Source organism: Neopelma chrysocephalum, unplaced genomic scaffold (genome assembly GCF_003984885.1).
Source record: "Neopelma chrysocephalum unplaced genomic scaffold, ASM398488v2 Primary Assembly neopelma1_116, whole genome shotgun sequence".
Classification (NCBI taxonomy): domain Eukaryota; kingdom Metazoa; phylum Chordata; class Aves; order Passeriformes; family Pipridae; genus Neopelma; species Neopelma chrysocephalum.
In genome coordinates, this window is record NW_020897778.1 from 1190015 (window position 1) to 1208400 (window position 18386).

The window sequence follows — 18386 nt, forward strand, 5'->3', positions numbered from 1 at the left end:
AGGTGACAGACGTCCCTGCGACGCCGAGATCCCCTGAGGACAGCAGTGCTGCAGGATCCGTACCAGCTCCCCCTGCACAGACACGTCCATTGCACACAGCCTGGGCATACTCACTCTTTCACCTGGACACCAGTGGCATAGCTGGAGCAGCCCCCCTCCACAGACACGGAGAAGCCCCTCTTGCCATCTGTGGCCGCGGGCATGGAGATGAGGGTCAGTGTGTAGGGCAGCTGCTCCCGCAGGGACTCCGTGGAGTGCTTTTCTATCATGGGTGTCAGCACGATCTGGTTATGGCATTTCCCGCTGAAAGAAGCGAAGAAAGTCATCATGGCAGTGTCCTGTCCCTCCCTGCCAAACTCACACCTAAGTTCTCTCACTGACCACAAGCCACAGCTTTTAGTGCTTCCACCATTCCTTCTTCCCTCCCTCAAAAGGCAGCTTCCTGGCATTCCTTAGAGTAGCATTTGGCTGAACAGGGCTTACACACAGCAGGGAGCAGCTCCTCTTACCAGTAGAGAGTGGAATGTTGCACCAGTGCATAAGTGTCCCCATCCTCGATGATCACTTTGCAGCTCATACAAGCGAAGCACTCGGGGTGATACTTGTATTCGCCAGCCACCTACAGACAGAAAAGGGAGTAACTTAAGCAGGGCCAAAATCCATCAGCAGATGCAGCTCCTGCTTTCCTCTCTAATTAACGAGATCATTCACAGCTCAAAGTCAAGTAGCAGGTTTTTACTGGAGAGTTTTATTAGTCCGTTCTGTCTTTCCTGAACCCCATCCTTGGCACCTTGTTTGCAGAACTCCAAAACAAACATGTCAGCACGCAGAGCAAAGCTTGTGTCCCAGGGACCTCTGCTATATTTGGCAGCTGCTCAGCTATCAAAAATAGTTGATAGTCTGCTGGAGACTAGTAAACAAGGTATTAAACCTTCCTGTTCAGTTGCTCTTGGCAAGATAACTAATGTTACGCCTGAATTAATAAAGCTGAAAGGGCTTTTTTTTTTGGCAGATGGGCAATGCACAAATTCAGATGCTTTACCAGCCAGCTGACAGAGAAAGAGCAAACTGAGACTGAGACGAAAAATACCTTTAAAGAATATTTTTATTAATTGATCTGTTTTTCTGTTTTTCTTATGAGAAGTTCCCTTATTGACAGTATTCTGCAAAGACTTCTGCAGGCAATGAGAAATTGTCTGCACATTCCTCAGTGCTTCCCTTTGAGGTAGCAATGATATCACTAAGTACCACACTGCTCTTATTTAGGCCCTAGAAAAATAACGGTCATGTTTCATTCTTGACAGTTTTATAGGTTAAATATTTGCAAGGTTGTGGCAGGAGGGGAACATTTAGGTGAGCCCCATATTGTGCAGGCAGAGTTCAATGCTTCAAAAGCAACTTCAAGCCCCAAAGTAATTGGGGTTAACACTTTTTCGAGACACCATCAGCCTGAAAAACCACTCTGGCTGCAGCCCAGGTGCGACTTGGATGGCAACATTCCCCAAAGCCAGAACCTGCTGCTTATCCTGAGCCAAGAGGTTTGATTCCACAGTGCAGTGGAAAATCACCCTGTGCAAACACTGAGGCACTCACTGTGCTACAGAAACATGTCCCCCAAATCACTTTTCTGCTTCTCAGGCCTGTGCATTTCAGCACTTTACTTTCTTTGTTCATATGCTTCAGATCCTCATAGCTCCCCCATTCAAAACTAATCTTTATCTAGAAGATGCACACACAGGCTCCATTCCTATTATTTGATTAGAGAAGCAAGGAGACTGTTACCTTCAGTTTATTTGGTTATCTTTATACCTAGGACAACACCTAACTAAGTTTGAGAAGTTCAGGCAGGAATCCTTCTGTCCTTACCATCACAGGTCCAGTCATCAGCAGAGAGCAGCCATGGCAAGATTCCCCAAACTTCCCCCAGTAGTCTTTGTGACAGTACAGCTTCCCATCTTTCTCATAGTACCAGTTAGTGAGGGGATCCTGACATTCAGAGCACCTTGAAGAAAACAAAGGAACAAAGTTCCATTTGGCAACAAGTCACAAATCAACAAAAGAGATCCTGTCCTGCATGGAGAACACAGACATTCAGCAGTAGCTCACCAGCAGCTCTTCTAGTTATGGATGCACTAAACTCTACTGTTTCCCAACGCTCTTTCAGCTGAAAATTACACCCAAACCTGAGGTTTGTAAGGAGAGGTGGAATCAACCAGTACAAAGGAAGTTTCCAAAGTGTAAAGCAAATCCCACACATTAAAACACACCAGTAGGTTTACAAATTCTGCTTTATATTTTGTTCCTCTGATCTCTCTCTCTTCCTGGATGCAAGTTTCCAGCCACAGAGTTGCCCAGCACAGAGACAGCTTTGCTGTGTTCCTACTTGGTGTTTCTGTAGCATCAACCATACTGTGCCAGAGCACTTGTTTCCTCAGCTAGTTTAGGAAGGGGCACAGAGAGGCAGGATCCACTTCCCTGTGCAACACAAAGCCAGTTTTGCACCAACCTTTGTGGAAAGCTTTTCCATTCTTCTGTAAGCAGACCTCTCCCAAAAGGTAAACCACAGCACTCTGCATTTGAGGGAGAGTTTTCAAAGCAGTTCATCCCTTGAGCTCCACACACTCACTGCACCCACCAGTTAACTCTGAGAAAAGTCCTCCACCTCTCCCCACCAACTGCTCCCTTCTGATGACAGTGCACGAGAAAATAAACACCACAGGCAACCAGTGGAAAAAAATCCTAAACAAAACTGTTTCTCTAATTTCATGGAGTCTCAAAATCCTTCACATATCAGTGTCAGCTCCTATTTCCAAGCGACCATTATTAATCCTCTATCTACACCTCCTCAACAAACAAACAAACAACTCTCCCCCCAAAAAAAAAAAAAAAGAAAGAAAAAAAAAGAAACAAGAAAAAGATGCAGCAATTCTACTGCAGATACCTTTTAGCAATCACAAGCAGAACCCAGATGTTCAGGCTTTCCAAACACACAGTAATCCTGCCTCTTCAGCAGCACAGAGGTGTGACACAATGCAGAGATAAGGCACAGACAGCAGTTGCATCACTAAAGATTATTCATTAGCCCTGGGCAGCACGTTCTCAGACTTTAAAAGGAAAATAAGTCTGGTGTTGGCCATTTGTGAGCCGGGATCCCAGGTGGGTTAGTCACCAATAACCAGTTCCGAGAAACACCTCGAGGATCAATGTTGTCATTTCCCCAAAGGTGGAAGAGTTTCTTTTGCCTCTTACCCCAACACCTGTCCCAGTTACTACACTGGGGTGGGGGGTTAGGTCAGTGGGGATCCTCCCTCAGCACCCAGTGCACTTGAGTCACTGGTGGCACTGGAGGTGCACTTTTTACATGCTCCCAGGGCTAAGATGAGAGCTACTGTTCACTTCACCTCTCACAAGCTTCCCAAAAGCTTATTTGTGCCAAAGACATTCCTTGTACACTCCACCAGTTGTAATGAGCGTGATGATATGTGAAGCTGGTTGTGCTCCAACACTGAGTTATTTGCTCCATCTCAAGAGACTGCAAAGCAACCGGGTAAGGCTGCTCGTAAGCAGCCTTTGGTTTTAGGGGAAAACACCTCATGAAGTACTTAGTGCCGTACCCTACCCTCAGGAAGACTGCTCCTTCTAACATATTTGGCTTATACAGTGTTTGTTCTCCCAGCTGAGGAGCATCAAATCCTGCCCCCCCTCCAAGTGATGGGAAAGAACTTCAGCTCGTGCAACAGGCCCTGCCAATTTTGTCTGGAGCAGAGGGAGCAGTAAGTCAAGGCTGCTGTAGGTGGTACATCCATCACTGCAGCCCCAGCCTGGGGGCACTGCCGTGGTTACACCCTGCTCATGGTATGCAGGAGACCCAGAGGGCATGGCAGTGCTTCTGCCTCCAACCACCGGCCTTCGGCTTCATCTGCAGTAAATACCCCTCGCTGAATGAGCAAGGGGGTGAGTGGGAGGGAGAAAAGAGCAAGTGGAGACTAACAGCAAAGATTTCTATCGTCTTGTGGCAGGAACATCTGGCTCAGCACGGGCAAATCGGATCCCTCAGACTTATCCAACTTCTGCATGCATGCCTGTACCAGTGTGTGCTCCACGAGTGATTACATCTTCCAGCAGGGAGCTGTGACCAGACCTGCACTTGAGATGCAGACAGCAATGCTGGAGACTGCTCCACCAGGACTTCAACACCTGGCTTTCTGTCTAAGTTCTCTCCAACCAGGTGGGTTATTTATTTGTTTTTAGGCACAACACCTTCCCTTCCTCGCCCCTCTTCAATTTCACCTTCAACCACCCCTTTTTCTCCCTAAGAAAATCTAAAATTTCTGCAAAAGCAACACAACTTCAACTCTGTTTAGGTGGGCTCCAGGGGATTATGTGCATTTGTCTGTCCTTTACCTCTCTTCTACTTCTCCATGGTTTGATTCAACCTCACAGCACTTGGGTTTTTTTGTTTCCATCCGGAAATAAGCACTGGTATCTAATGTGAAACACACCCATAGCAAAACGAAGGTGAGGAGGTGGAGCCAGCAAGCAGTCAGTTCTTTGCTATGTAATTAAACAAATCTGGGCAGGACAAGTTTGCAGTTTAAGGCTCAGAACCCCACCCTGGGCAATGAGGCAAGAGGAACAGAGTCCCAGAGAGGCTGGATGCTGAGAATGGGCCTAACTGGCTGCTTCCTTAATCTCTGCCAGCAACAGGACAAGGCTGCAGCCCACAATGCCAAGCAGCACCTTTGTTACTTACCATGCATTCTGGAACCTAGGACAGGCTTTAGGTTTGACAGGTGTGGGACACTGGCTGACAGCACAGGTATGGTTTCAGTGCCTCGGCCCAAATGATAAAAGCATCACATGGTTGTTCCACATGGCTCTCGCTGACGAGATTGTTGAATGTTATCATGTCAGAATTTTATTACAGGTGATACAACTTCTTCCTTTCCCTCCTCACTAGAGCTGTGGCATTGCAGCAGGGCTCACATCAGCTGAGAGAGGAACACAACTACTGCTGCAAGTATTTAGCAAGCTACCCTTTGCCAGTCACCATGACCAAAAGAAAGGAAGATTTCATGCTCCTCCATGCTAGTCTTTTATAGATTAGAAACCACTAATCTTTTCCTCGATGATTTGCTGTTCTTATTACAGAGTAACAAACCATGGCAATCAAGTTTCATGGAGGACTGGTAACAGCCATACCTGACGTGTTTCCTCTTGCTGCCCAGCCACCATTTTCAGAGCCACAGAACCCTGCTCTCATTATACAGACCAGACATTATGATTCTTCACTTCCCAGCCTTGGCTACACAAAATAAATTAATCTGCCTCCCACGGCCATCCCCCAGGAACCCCAGGCAGCATTTGGGTGCAGTGCTGAGTCGTGGTGATCTGCAGAACAGCAGGTGCAGAAAGAGTTCACAAATCGCTGCTGGAGGGACTCTCGGTGTTGGGGGGGTGGCAGGAGGATCAGGTCACAACAGGTAACCAACCTGGTTTCAATTGATGTGCCATCTCTTTTACAGCTAGATGAAAGCCAATACCCTCATGGAAGCAAAGACTTCCCTGGCACTGAAGAGACAGATCCCTTTGAGAAGGGCTCATTAACAAAATGCCCCCCTCACACTGACTGTCAGGCCGGATCAGTTAACGCTACACGGGCTCGGGAGAGCCCTGGTTCCAATCCTGCCGGCAGAGCTGGGGGAGCACAGCCACACAGACAGAAAGCTGCAGGATAAAGCACAGCCCCAGCCTGCAGCTGACCCAAAGGCTTACTCACCCGGGCTCAGCAGGAGTGTGTGCACTGCCCACGTAAGAGACACCAGACAGGGAAGAACAGATACTAGAAAACAGAATACTAGAAGACAGAGTGTTTAAGCTCTGACTATGCAAAACCATTTCCACACACTTAGGAGAAGGTGTATCTATGGCTTAGCATAATACCCTACGCATATTACAAATAATGAATGTCTGCTCACTTTCCCTCTTCTGAAAGCAGATGCTGTTTCAGAAAGTTGCCTAAAGAAGCTCAGCAAATGCACAACAATATTTACTCCTGTCCTAGACCGCTTCAACAAAAGGTTCCTTACTCCCAAATCAGCACAAAAGTGTTTGCAGAACAGGATCAATAACAAGCAAATCCGAGCAGAGGGGATAGGAGGGAGACAATGAAAGTGCAAGCTGTGCTTTTCCTCATCCATCCACCTCATCAGCACATCAGTCACCAGCCCGGCTGTGTTCAGCCCCACTAACTGTTCTCACCACCGAGATGCAAAGCAATCAAAGCCTTATTCTGGAGCTATAACCTTTCTCGAGCCTCATTTGTTCAACTGGACCTAGAACAAATAAAAATTGAATAAACCAAAATACCCCAGAAGAACCCTTTCCACGTAAGGGAAGTGTGCTGCTCATCCCTAGTTACCCGCGAAGTACCTGATTTCTTTTCTCGAACAGGATTATGTGCTGCCTCGCTGCAGGTTACATCACCTTCCTGCACTCCCACAGCAGCACCTCAGCTCACCCTGTGCTGTGCCCAGGCACAAGGAGCTTTGGAAGAGAAGCAGCAGCAGCCACAGTAATCTCATTCCTGTGCCAGTGAGCAAAGCACGGGGCACTGGGCACAGTGGCACATCCCGTGCTCCCTGCCTGGGCTACGCACACACTGGAGCCGCTCCCTCCAGCCGAGAGCTGGGAAGGGGTTGGCAGCAAGAATCTCCCCTGTTGCCTCCTCAAAGCCATACAGGATCCCAGTTTGAGGCCGGCTGTTCCCGGCACACAAGCACTGACCTCGTTCTTCACACACTGACGCTATAGGATTCCATCACAGGAGGGAAAACAACACTCTGGAGGTCCAGTGTTAATCCTGGGCAACACTTACCGAAAGGGATCCTTGGGAGCGAAGTAAGCTGGGGCAGACAAGTAACTTCCCATCTTCAACACTGGATAAACCGGCTCAGCCACAAACTCGTCCAACTGCCTCTGAACAGCTCTGTTCTGCCAACATGGCAGCAGCCAGGGCTCATTTACTCTTGCGCTGATTCAGATACTTCACCTCTCTTTGAAGCTGCCCAAGGAATGCCAGGTCTCTCGGCTGCTCATTCCTTTTCAGACTTTTCCTGGCTCCCATGGCTATAACCATCTCCTCCCGCACTCCGCAGCAGCAGCACCTCGGGAAGGACAGAATCCCTGCTAACCGGGCTAGTTGGACATGCTGCTGCAGTGGTTCCTGCGAGCTCTGCCGCCTGCTAACTATTGTCAAGTTTTCCCTTCCCTAGTTCCACCCAAGGGTGGGAGGGGAGGAGGAGCCATGGCAGGCGGACAGCGGCGGCTCCAGAGCCTCAACAGGCTCTGCTCCTTCACAGGGGTGGAGCTCTGACCCAAAGAGGGGCTGCGTATTCAGTGCTGAAAGAGAGCGGCTTCGGCCACAGGATACAAGCACAAACACGTGAAGCTTCTCTTTGCAGCAGCGGCACATTCTGATGGAGAATTCAAGGAAGACAACGAGCCGCATCTCCAAACACATCAAATTAATGTTTACTATAAACATTCCTAAACCCCGCACAGTGAGTGGGGTTGTACTGCCTTCACAGCACCTACAGTCCCTTCACCCTCTTGCAGGAGGTAACTCACAGTGTGCTGCAGCCAAGGAAAAATAGCTTCCTTTCCAACACTGTTTTAACAGAGATCATTACAATCCTTTAACCTAATCTTCATCTCCTGACTGGAAGCTGAGGTATAAATCAGCACAGAGCACTCTCTCTCCCGCTCGCAGCACATACAGTTGTATCATTGTGCTCGTCTGAAGCCAAGCATGATCTCTAGTGACCTAATCAGCTAAAGCTGCTCGCAAGACACTCAGAAATGCACCAAACATGTGCTGCTGCACCGAGCCCGCCCCTTTCTGTACAGTCAGCAAAGCCTGGCATGCCTGAACACAGCCTGCAAACCGTGCTCTGTTCCAGGGGCAAGAGACTCCAATGTGCTTTTCCTGGAGATGCTCGTCTCAGCTGGCACACTGTTCCAGGGACGCTTGGGGCTGGAACAAGGCAGGCTTGGCTGCAGATTTGACAGCTGCTGCTCGCTGTTGAAGTAAGCAGAAAGCCAGGCAGCTTTTTGGATTTTTTTTTTATTTCCCCCTCCCCCCCTTTTTTTTTTAACTTTTAATAAGCAGGCACCTTTCGGAAGGGAAAAAAGTATCCCCATTTCCCCCACTGAGTGCAGTTTGTAAGGCCGGCTGTAAAAGCGCAGTGAAGCCCAGTGCTGCAGAGCCCGATGTGCTCGGCAGTTCCAGCACGGGTCTAATTCCTTCTGACATTTCACACAGCTCGACTGGAAGCAGCAACACGGTGAGTCTGTGTCTAGGAATGCGCTCTGGTCTCCCACATTCTCTATATGTTGCGTGCTGAAAAGGGGCCAGCGCTCGCGATCCAGCGCTTCCCCGGCCACCGGCACCTCCCCACCGCGCACAGACCCCCAGCCCCGCCGAGCCCTCCCCGCCCGCCTCACCTACAGACAAAAGCTTTGCCCCGCAATTCTGCTGCCATGGGCTGAACGCCCTCCAAGGGGGATTCCACGTGACCTCATAAATCCCAACTCTTCAGACAAAACCTTTGAAGATTTGATCCACAGATGTGATAGGCAGCCAGCTAGTCTGTGAATGAAGCCAGCAGATAAAGCCCAACTTCAAAGTAATAAAAACCACCCAGACAGCTAAGCAACTAGGAAAGGATTTTGTTTAAGACTTCCTTAAAGCCAAAGGACACATAGTCAAATGTCTATTTAAACAGGAAACATCTTATCAAAATGATTTTACTTTTGCAGCGAGCCCCAGCAGCAGCAGCCAGTAAGTTACTTTTGGCTACACAGAATTCTCTTGTTACTTCTTGCCTTTTCTGTTGTCTCTATGACCTATTTGAGAACACAATGTCTCTGATAAAAGGGCTCTGGAAAAGGTGTTAATGTGTTCCTACATTCTAGATCTGAATTGCTGCCAGAATGACTGTACTTCAAAAATGCTGATAAACAGGTGTGTGTGGGGAAGACTTTTTCTGTGTCATTTCTGGGGGGCCACAATGCACCGAAGCAAACTTCTTTTTCACCAGGTGAAGTCAGACATCAGCATTTTCTCTCTCGCAAACGCTGACAGCATTTCCACTACAAACAGGTTGCAATCACGGGAGGGTTTAGAACTGTGCAGTAACTTTTGCCAGAAGGGCTATAATAAATAAAAAACACATGAAAAACCTCGACAATGACTTACATGATATTTATCACCAACTGAGTCGCAGGCATTAGATTTATCCCCACGGAAGTCCATCACACAGCTACCATGATATATCTTAACCGAGCTGGGGTTGGGCTGAAGCTCTCAACACCCTCTTTACCACACAGCTCCTGCATGTCTGCAGACAGATGTATTGCTCAGCACATCCACCAGCCCTAAGACACACAAATTTATCCTGGCACAGACAGGCACTTGGATATGTGTGGGACTGGGGGAAGAGGAGTCTGCAGCCAGCCTTTCTTTCAGCATGGGTGCAGTTTGGAGGCATTCCAAATACTTCAGTACAATCCCAACACCTCACTGCAATTCCAAGGCACTTAGATGTAACACGTGCTTTGCTGCTGTTGAAAGACAGAGTCAGCTCCTGAAACCAATCTCGTTTGGATCTGCACGTACCTCCGAGAGCTCCTGCCCAGGGATCCTGAGTAAACTAAAACAAACAGTGAAGCAAAGCCCACCTCCATCGCTGCATTGCTTGTAAGCACCAGCATAACTTCAGAACAACAGTGAGGCTTCTCGGTGCCTCACATCACTAAACACAACATTAAGGTGGAGACAGGATTTTTACCTGCACCACACTCGCCTAATGGCTGCAGATCTCCTGAATGTGTGTGGGCTGAGAAGCAAACCAAAGAAATTCAACCTATTGGTACCTCATAGGTTATATATGGCTTGGGAAGCAGTGACTTCTGCACCAATGGCAGTAACACTGGCACTTCCAGCACCGCACCCTCACTCCTCGGTCTGTGCAGAATGCTGCACTCCTCTTGGAAGGATCCCCTCTCACTTCTGAGGAAAGCCTACCGCAGTCTGGGCTGTGTGAGTAATTCCAGTTACCTTGATGTGATAATGCTCTGATAACAGTGCCCTAAAGGATAAGCTGCCGACACAACTAAAAGAAAGTTTGGATTGGAATGCCCCATTCCTCCTTAAACATAAAGGGTGGTCATCGACGTCCTGCAGCTGATAGATTCCCCTGAGGAATGTGGCCACCTGCAAAGTGCTTCATTGTTCTTTTGAATCTGTGAACTCTTCAACTGTCCTGGTGATTTGTGCACTAAGAGGCAACTATTTCTCCCTGAATCTGATAGTGAGCTGACGAATTTCAATGCTGATGAAGACACCACCAAAGCAGCATTCCCAGGAGTCTGCAGGATTAGTGGAGAGCTCTCACCTCTGAGGCCCTGTCATTAGCTTTCTGTAACTGCCAGAAACTGGAGAAGACAGGGAAGAGGAGGAGATTCTTTTCTTCCTGCTTCTACCTTAATTCAGCTGCCTTTTGTTACTACTGATCTTTGCCCTGCTCTCAAATTCAGCTGCTCTGTGTACAAACCTGCCCTGTGCTTACAGCTGAAAATCTAAAGGAAGATTCAAAGCACCAAACATCCCCACAATTTAAATTAATTTAATATATACCTTTGCTTACATCTTCACGTGTCCACATTTCTACATTTGTGCTTCATATCCATCCATTTGTCTTTAGGGCAGGAAGCTGCTTTTGGAAAATGAAGACCTGTGCCAGTTTGAACCAACAGAAGTGATCCAAAGTCCAGAAAATACAGTCTGGAGAAAAAAGTAAGTCCAGGGTTTCTTCTGTCTGGGAGGGACTGATGGGAGACACGATTGCTGCTTTCTGGAAAAGGTTATATGGATAACAGAAGCAGGGGGAAAAGCTTGTTTTCTGTGACCATGTCTAGAAAAAATTGATTTAAATTGCAACACAGGAGATTTCTGAAGATTGTGCCAAACGTTTTAATACTGAGGATAATTAAGTGCTAGTAAACAGTATGGGAGACCAAACCCTACAGTGGCTGGAGATTAAGTGACCAATTTCTTGATCATTCCTAAGACACAGAAATTACTTGCTTCAAATGTAAGCTGATGGTTAGAGGATATACAGAACAGAACACAGATTTAGAAAAATACCCTCAGAAGTCATCTAGTTTATCCTGCACCCCTAAACCAGGTTTAACTATATGCAGTCTTAACACAAGTTTGCCTGGCTTACCTTCCCCTGCCCCCAAATGTAAAAAGAATCAAAGTGATTTACTAAGTTTTGCTGAGCAAAAAAATATTTCTGTAACACACAAAATATAGCATTTAGTATAGAAAAGAATGGCATTCAGTATAGGAGAACTGCATCTGTGTAAGACAATCAAATCACCAGAGCTGGCAAATTAATAGTGATTCTCTTTCTGCTCAGCAGCCTGGAGCTTAGGGCATCCCCTGGATGCACAGGTAGCTAATCCAGGGCTGTTTTCCGACCATGGACAATTGTCACACTGCAGAGATGAGGGATTCTGGGAAGAATCTACTTTTAACCTTGTTCCACTACCGAGAAATGGTCAAAAGGAGGATTGGTTTCAAATTCACTAAAGAATACCAGCAGGAGACAGAGCCAGGAGTTCTCCTGCACTCTGCCAACACTGTTCCATTTTTTCAAAGTATCCATTCAGAGAGAACAACCCTCTGGTGGTTACAACAGTCCTTGTGTTTTAGTCTCCTGCCCCAATAAAGGTTAACAGGGACTGAAATGGAGCAACACATTCAAAAAGAGTGCAAGCACCTGAACCCTAAACAGCCTGTCAGGGAAATAATTTAACTTCAGGTAATAAGGCAGTTTTTACTGTGATTTAAACAAATTTTGGTTTATTACTTTAGATTTCATTTAAACAATTTAATTTAAACTTTAAACAATTTCTTAACTATTTCAAGGCTATTTAATTTCAGCCAAAATCTTCTACAGCAAAGTCAATTTACTGCTTACAATCACTTAAATGTAACCAGTATAAAAATACTTAATATATATTTAGTCAAAAATATATATTACACCTTTTGGCCACACAGTTGTTTATACTTTTAAGTTAGTCACAAATTATGTCATAACAAAACAGAAAGCCATGAGAACTTTTCCTGAGGTCACACTGCATTGCATATCCATAAAAATCTGATGTATTAAGCAAAAGGAAATATTTGTTCAAACTGGATTACTAGTTTCTGCTCACCATCATCTCCAGTGCTTTAGACCTAATACTGAAAAATTTTGGATTCATACAAATTTTTTCTGCTTCCCTTTCCTCTTCTGGGAAAAAAAAAGAAAAATGGGAGATGAGCTTTTTTGCTCTTCAAACTCCTGATGATGTCTCAGCTTTTAATTAGCTGGTTTTGGTATAAACTAACTGGTATATTTTTAAATCTGTAACTGTAAAATCATCATTAATTCATCACCTTCTGTTACTTTTGTTGAAGATATACTGTGAACAGTTTTTCAGGGTTTGGCTTTTGGTTGAGATTTCTGCTGCAAGTCTGTGTTGCTTGGCTACTTAAATTAGATTTATTTTATAGACCATGGTAATATACATCCTCTGTTATTTCATGGTTAGGAAGGAACTGAACCTCAGCTCTCTTCCTTCCTAAAAAAGTTCTTAAGCACCCTGCTACAGTAGGAATTCCAACCACCATTTCCAATTATTTTCTTCATATGTATCCAAAAGCATTTTCCATCTGCATGTAGTCTACAGGATGGATCTGAATTCATGGTTTTCAAACAATCAAAACTGGATTTTTAACAAATACTTTGTCCTTAAGATAAAGCCATGCAGCCACATCTGGGTCTTCTCATCCCATCCTACTCCAATTCAAATATGCAATATCCCTACAGAAAGTGAGAATTGTCTTTAATTTCATTTGTCATTAACAGTGGGAAAACAAAAACAACACAAACCACCAAAAATAAAAACTGGTAATAAAACTTTATTCAAAAGTATAATTCAAGGTGTTACCTTCTATTTCATAATAGGGAAAAAAGTTGGGACTGAAAACAATAAAACCAGCAACGTCTGGGCCAAAAAAAGCTATTCCAATAATCCCCTGAGGTAAAAGTGATCCAGCCCTAGGAAAAGGGTACTTTGCCACTTCTCTCCTTCCCTTTCTTGGTGTAATGTTGGAAGTTCTGTGCAATGCAATTTCCAAATCCAGTTGAACCGTGAAAAGCAGTGACCTCTGAAAGTGTGCGCTGTCTCAACAGAGTTCAGAGGCACAAAAGTACATTCAGAGTTAATTCACAACAGACATTGTGACAGAAACATCTAAGAAACGTCCTCAGCCAGATCCAACCCGGCGGATTCAAGCCTAAGGACCAGCTGGCCAAGGAACAGTTTAAAATATCCCAGATACACGAACGGGGATTTGCTCGTCCCTCAAGCCACAGCAGAGAAAACGCAGGTTCCAGAGACAAAGCTCCTGCACAGGCAGTTGGAGGAAGGAGGGAAGTGACAAAAACTTAAATCCTCAGAGACATGGATGTACGTCAGCTCCTGCCAGAGCCAAGCCTGACCAAGAATAAACAGAGCTAACGAGCCTGGAGCGGTGCCAATCAGCATTAGAGAAATTATGTGCCAGGCCAGGGAGTCAGCTAATCCACAGGAAGACTGTAAAAAACACTCCACAAGGGCTGCCGGAACTCACAGCTCCCAGCTGCCAAAGGCTCCTTCCCTCAGAGCCTTTCTAAAGTTTGGCTTTGGGATATCAAGCACGAGACTGCTGCTCAGCGTGGTCTGGGGACAACAGAAGAAAAGGAGGAACACAGGGCAAACTGGAAACTTGTTTTTGTGCACAGTTCTCTCCTGGAAGTAGGAAAAAGGGAAGGGCAGCTTCCTTTGCTGCAGATTCCAGCTGTTCTTTCAGCACAGCAGCCGAGCCGGGTGCCAGAGCTCGGCGAAAGCACAGAGCACAAGAGGTGCAGCAGAAAATGCAAACACTTATCACACAGCTCAGGAGGAAAGTTGGTGTCTTCACTTGCAGAAAACAAACCAACCCAGAACCAACAACCAAACTTCCACTCTACAGTATAACCTCTGATATCAAACTCTCTGTGAAGTGTCCCGAGGGCAGGATTTGCCTCCAGCTCAGCTGTTCCCCACCTTGACAGCCCCAAGAGAAAGAAGCACCAAGACATTTGCAAGTCAAGACCCACAAGAGAAATACATCCAAGAAAGACAGACTTCCAGCACACACAGCTTTGGGTTTGGCTACTAGCAGAATCTAGGGAAGCTCAACAACAGAATACTAGTTCTTTAGGGAGAGGAGAAAACCAGGAATAAGACAAGCTGCCGCAGTATAGCTAAACATGAACACTCAAACCCAAAACACTGGGATTTGTCAAGATATCAAGCTATAATTGTGATTATTAATGTGACATTGTAACTCTCAGCATTTTCCAAATCAACAGAGCCAGCACTGCTTTGGCAGCATGAGATGTTTTCTTTCTTTTAAATACACCAATAACCATAATCCTCACTTCAACAAAGTTGGGGTATTTTGTTCTTTAAACGAGGACAGTAGATGCTTATCTTGGCACAGCAAACATTCCTCCAAAGCCACACTTTGGCTTCCTTTCCCCCTATTTTCTTTGACAGTATCCAAAACATTAGCTTCTCCAAATCCAAGCCAACACAGAAGCCAGTAGAAGCTGCAGGTACTCAACCCCTCTCAAAAATACAGGCTCCTTCAGAAATGTGGTTCTGGAGCATGAAAACTGGACTGAATATTAATGAAACACTGACAAGGGGCATTACTCCTACCACCAGAAAAACAGATGGCAGATATACCTTTTTTTCCTTGCTGACAGCAACATTATCCAACAGATTTCATAAGTTTGTCTGTCTTAAGTGTCTGAAAAGGAGAGAAAGCAAAAGGCAAGATCTCCCTGTCCTCCCTCCCCTGTATCAGCACCCTGATAACACCATGCATCTACCACATATGGACAAAGCAACAGGCTATGCAAATTGCCTGGGCACTACTTTGGAATGCAGCTGAAGGCAAACGTGCAGCCCATGGCTGCTGCTGCCACCAGTAAATCAGAGCTTTTATTTGCACTTTATCCCGTGTGCGTCAGCACAGCCACCCTCTGCCAGGCAGCGTCTGACTGATGCTGGGACCGGACGCTGGTCCCTGAGGGACATCAGAAAACAAGGGCTCAGAACAGCTCAGGCACAGAGATCACAGGGACAGCTCCTGGTTTATGTTGGTACTTCACCCAGGTACTTCAGCACCAGGTCCCAAGCCAGTGGAACGGCACGAGGAGGGTTTAGCAGGCCAAAGCTTTACCTACCGAAAGCAGGAGATGTGCCAGGCTTCGTTGACAGTCTTGTAGAGGCGCTGCCCGGCAGCGATGCTGTCCCCACATCCCAGACATCTCCAGACTTCTTCACCTGCATGCAGGGATAACATGACAAACAGCAACCAGTTTACATCAGAGAAAACAAGGATTGCTGCCTCCCTCTTAAAGAATAACCTTAAATTAATTAACTGGCAGGAAAATCTTCACACTTGGAAAGTTAAACCAACACCAGGCAGTCTGTAACTCATGAGAGTGGAGCTCCCAAATCAAACTCTGACATCTTAGATATTACCTTTTTTTTTTCTTCGGACATGACATCTGCTCTTTCACATTCTGCAGAAGGAAACAATATGACTTTCCACATAAACCAGCTCAGTTATAGCTCTGCCAGAGCAGAGATTTCAGGAAGGCTGACTGCTCCAGTACAACAATTCCCACAGAGAAACACACTAGGCCAGGAAGCCACGCTACTGCTTCCCCCACACCACTGACTCAGCACACAGCGTTTGCTCTCATTTGTATAATTAAATGGATTTCCCAGAACTGAAAGAAAGGAAAGGCAAACTTTATTCAGTAGAGAACAACTTGACTACCGGGAAGGAATTACACACTTGAATGAATATTCCTGTAGAGGCTGTACAGCCAACACCAGGCTACTGTCAGACTTAGGAAGAGAGAGTGATGCTACTGGCCTATTGCCCTTTCAGAAAATACTTAAAATAGTTATAATAGAGTTATAATAGTTTCTGCTAAAACTGCCAGAAAGCCCCAGAGCTGGTTCCTTAGATGCAGGCGAGCTAGGAAAACAGAATGAAAGCCTGTGCACAAAGAGCATTTGGCACACAGATAAATGCTATCCCAAATCCCAACAGCAGTGCGGGCATACTAAAGAGTCAGGGATCTGGATGAGCACAGGAGGGCACAACGAGCGTGTGCTGAGCAGATCTCAAACCTGTTTCTTCCTGCAACCGACAGTTTGCTTGCATTAAGGGTTGCATAAGGAAAAAAGTGCACTTAGAGAAGGAAAACCACAAACCACGAACTTCCATTTTCCAAAGAACGTTACAACTTGGTAGTTGCTCAGGCAAGTCGATACCATGATTAAGTTCCTTGAAGCTACACAAAACAGAAGCCATCAGCCTTCCATGCACTTTGACCCCACCGTGTAGGTCAGCGACAATGTTTAAAATTAACCAAGGTGAAGATCTTGCATGTTTTACACAAGTAGTGATTTAGGAGGAAAACCACTTGTTGCTCAGCCACAGGCACCACTCTCTCCAGCAGACTGGCAGCACCCAGAAACGTCTCCCTGCAGACTGCAGGGCTCAGAGGATTCATTCAAACGGGACGTGTGGTGTAAGTTGCCACTTCAGTTCCCAACTGGGCATTGGCTCCACACCTGGGAGCACCTGCCCCTGTGCCCTCCTGCTCTCCAGAACACCAAGAACTGCACCTGAGCTCAGACCTGCACAGCAGAGTAAGGGTTAGGAGAAACTTGGAAAAAGCTGGCACTACCCATGTTCTTCTATAAAGCAAATTGCTTTTCAGCATGCCAAACGGGCTTGGGAATAAAAGGCAAAGCCACACGTGCTTGTACCTGCGTGTACAGGGACCAGAGACTCTCCTCTCCAAGCAGGGCAAGCCCTGGAAGTCAGCTGCACTTGTGGAATTGCTGCAGGCCAAAAACACCTGCAAACCAGACACCCTGCAGCTCCACGCCCTCCCGTTCAGTACCACCAGCACAAGGAACACATGTCAATGTGGTCAGTGGATCCCGTTAAAGACATGTAAAGATCAAGGACTACGCCACAGCTGACTAAAAGCAACAGATTCCTCCACAACCATCACATAGGACTTGACCCACGAGCTCCCAAGCCCCGGCAGCAGCCGCCCGACGCTGCTGCGGTGCTACATCTGTTTGAGCGTCCCCGGGAAGGCTGATTAGCTCAGAACGGAAACGAACAGTCCTAAGTCCGACCGAAACTGTTCAGTATCCAGGAGAAACGACGGAAATGAACAAAACAGAGCAGGAAACGGCGCGAAGGAAAAGCAAACGGACATAATCAATGTAGCAGGTCCTGCCGGGTCCCCCAGGACGGCAGGAATGTTTGAGGAGCGGCCAGCGAGGAGCGGCCCCGGCGGGCACCGGCCGAGCCCCGGGGGCACCGCGGGACCCCGAGCGGGACACGGGGCCGGGGGCAGCGGGGCCGGGGGCAGCGGGGCCGGGGGCAGCGGGGCCGGGGGCAGCCGGGCCGGCGGCACCCGCGCTGGAGGACCCCGTGCGGGCTACGGCCGCACCTCCATCGCTTCCCAGAGGGGTTCGCTGCACCGGGACCGTCGGGAACCCCCGCGCCGCGCGTGGAGCCGAGGACCGGCGGAGGGAACCACGGGCCGGCTGCAGCCCGCTCCCTGGACATGGGCTGACACCCAGCCAGGGCGCGAGCTCCGAAGGCAGCGGCCCCGCCGAGCCCCGCAGGTGCCTCCCCGCGGCACCGCCGACGCACCGGCGCCCGCATAACGGACCGGGGGGAAGCCGCGGCCTCGCGACCGCGCCCCCGCGCCCCTGCTCCCGTGGTGGCGGAGGGCGGCCCCTCCCACGAGGGCGCGGCGCGGCCCGGCCCGGCCCGGCCCGGCCCGAGCTCACCTGGCAGCGCCTCCATCCCGTGCCCGCCGCCCGCTCCCGCCCGTCGCCAGCGGGTCCCGCCGCACCTGGACCCGCCTCCCGCGGCCCCGCAGCGCCGCGCCCCGCCCTCCTCCTCCCCGCGGGCCAATCGACACCGCCCGCCCGCCGTGCCCGCCAATCCCCGCGCCGCCCCGCCCCGGCCGCCCCGCCCCTTCCGCGCTGCCGGCCAATGACAGCGCGTGCTGCCCCACGGCCCCGCCCCGCACGTGCCGTGGCGGGCGCGGCGCTGGGCGGGTCCCGCCCCCCCGGCCCCCTGAGGGAGGCGCGTCCCCGCCGCTCCCGGCCCCCCGAAGGAATGG

The 18386-nt window shown here is 48.1% G+C and overlaps 1 protein-coding gene across 6 annotated transcripts in view; it reads right to left on the reverse strand.

Moving 5' to 3' along the window:
* Positions 1-18110, reverse strand: part of LIMK2 (LIM domain kinase 2) — a 31299-nt gene extending 13189 nt beyond the window's left edge. Inside the window, exons 1-5 of one of the 6 annotated variants that reach the window (XM_027696669.1) lie at positions 18049-18110; positions 15396-15495; positions 1867-2002; positions 510-619; positions 115-303 (exon numbers count right to left, since the gene is read on the reverse strand). In XM_027696669.1, coding sequence (XP_027552470.1) covers positions 115-303; positions 510-619; positions 1867-2002; positions 15396-15495; positions 18049-18064 — 551 coding nt within the window. In that variant the 5' untranslated portion in view covers positions 18065-18110. Of the gene's footprint in view, positions 1-114; positions 304-509; positions 620-1866; positions 2003-6877; positions 8129-8505; positions 9215-12288; positions 12355-15395; positions 15515-18048 lie in introns of those variants that run through there. The other 5 variants (XM_027696670.1, XM_027696672.1, XM_027696668.1 and 2 more) reach the window with 5 other exon arrangements.
* Between the last annotated feature and the right edge of the window lie 276 nt (positions 18111-18386).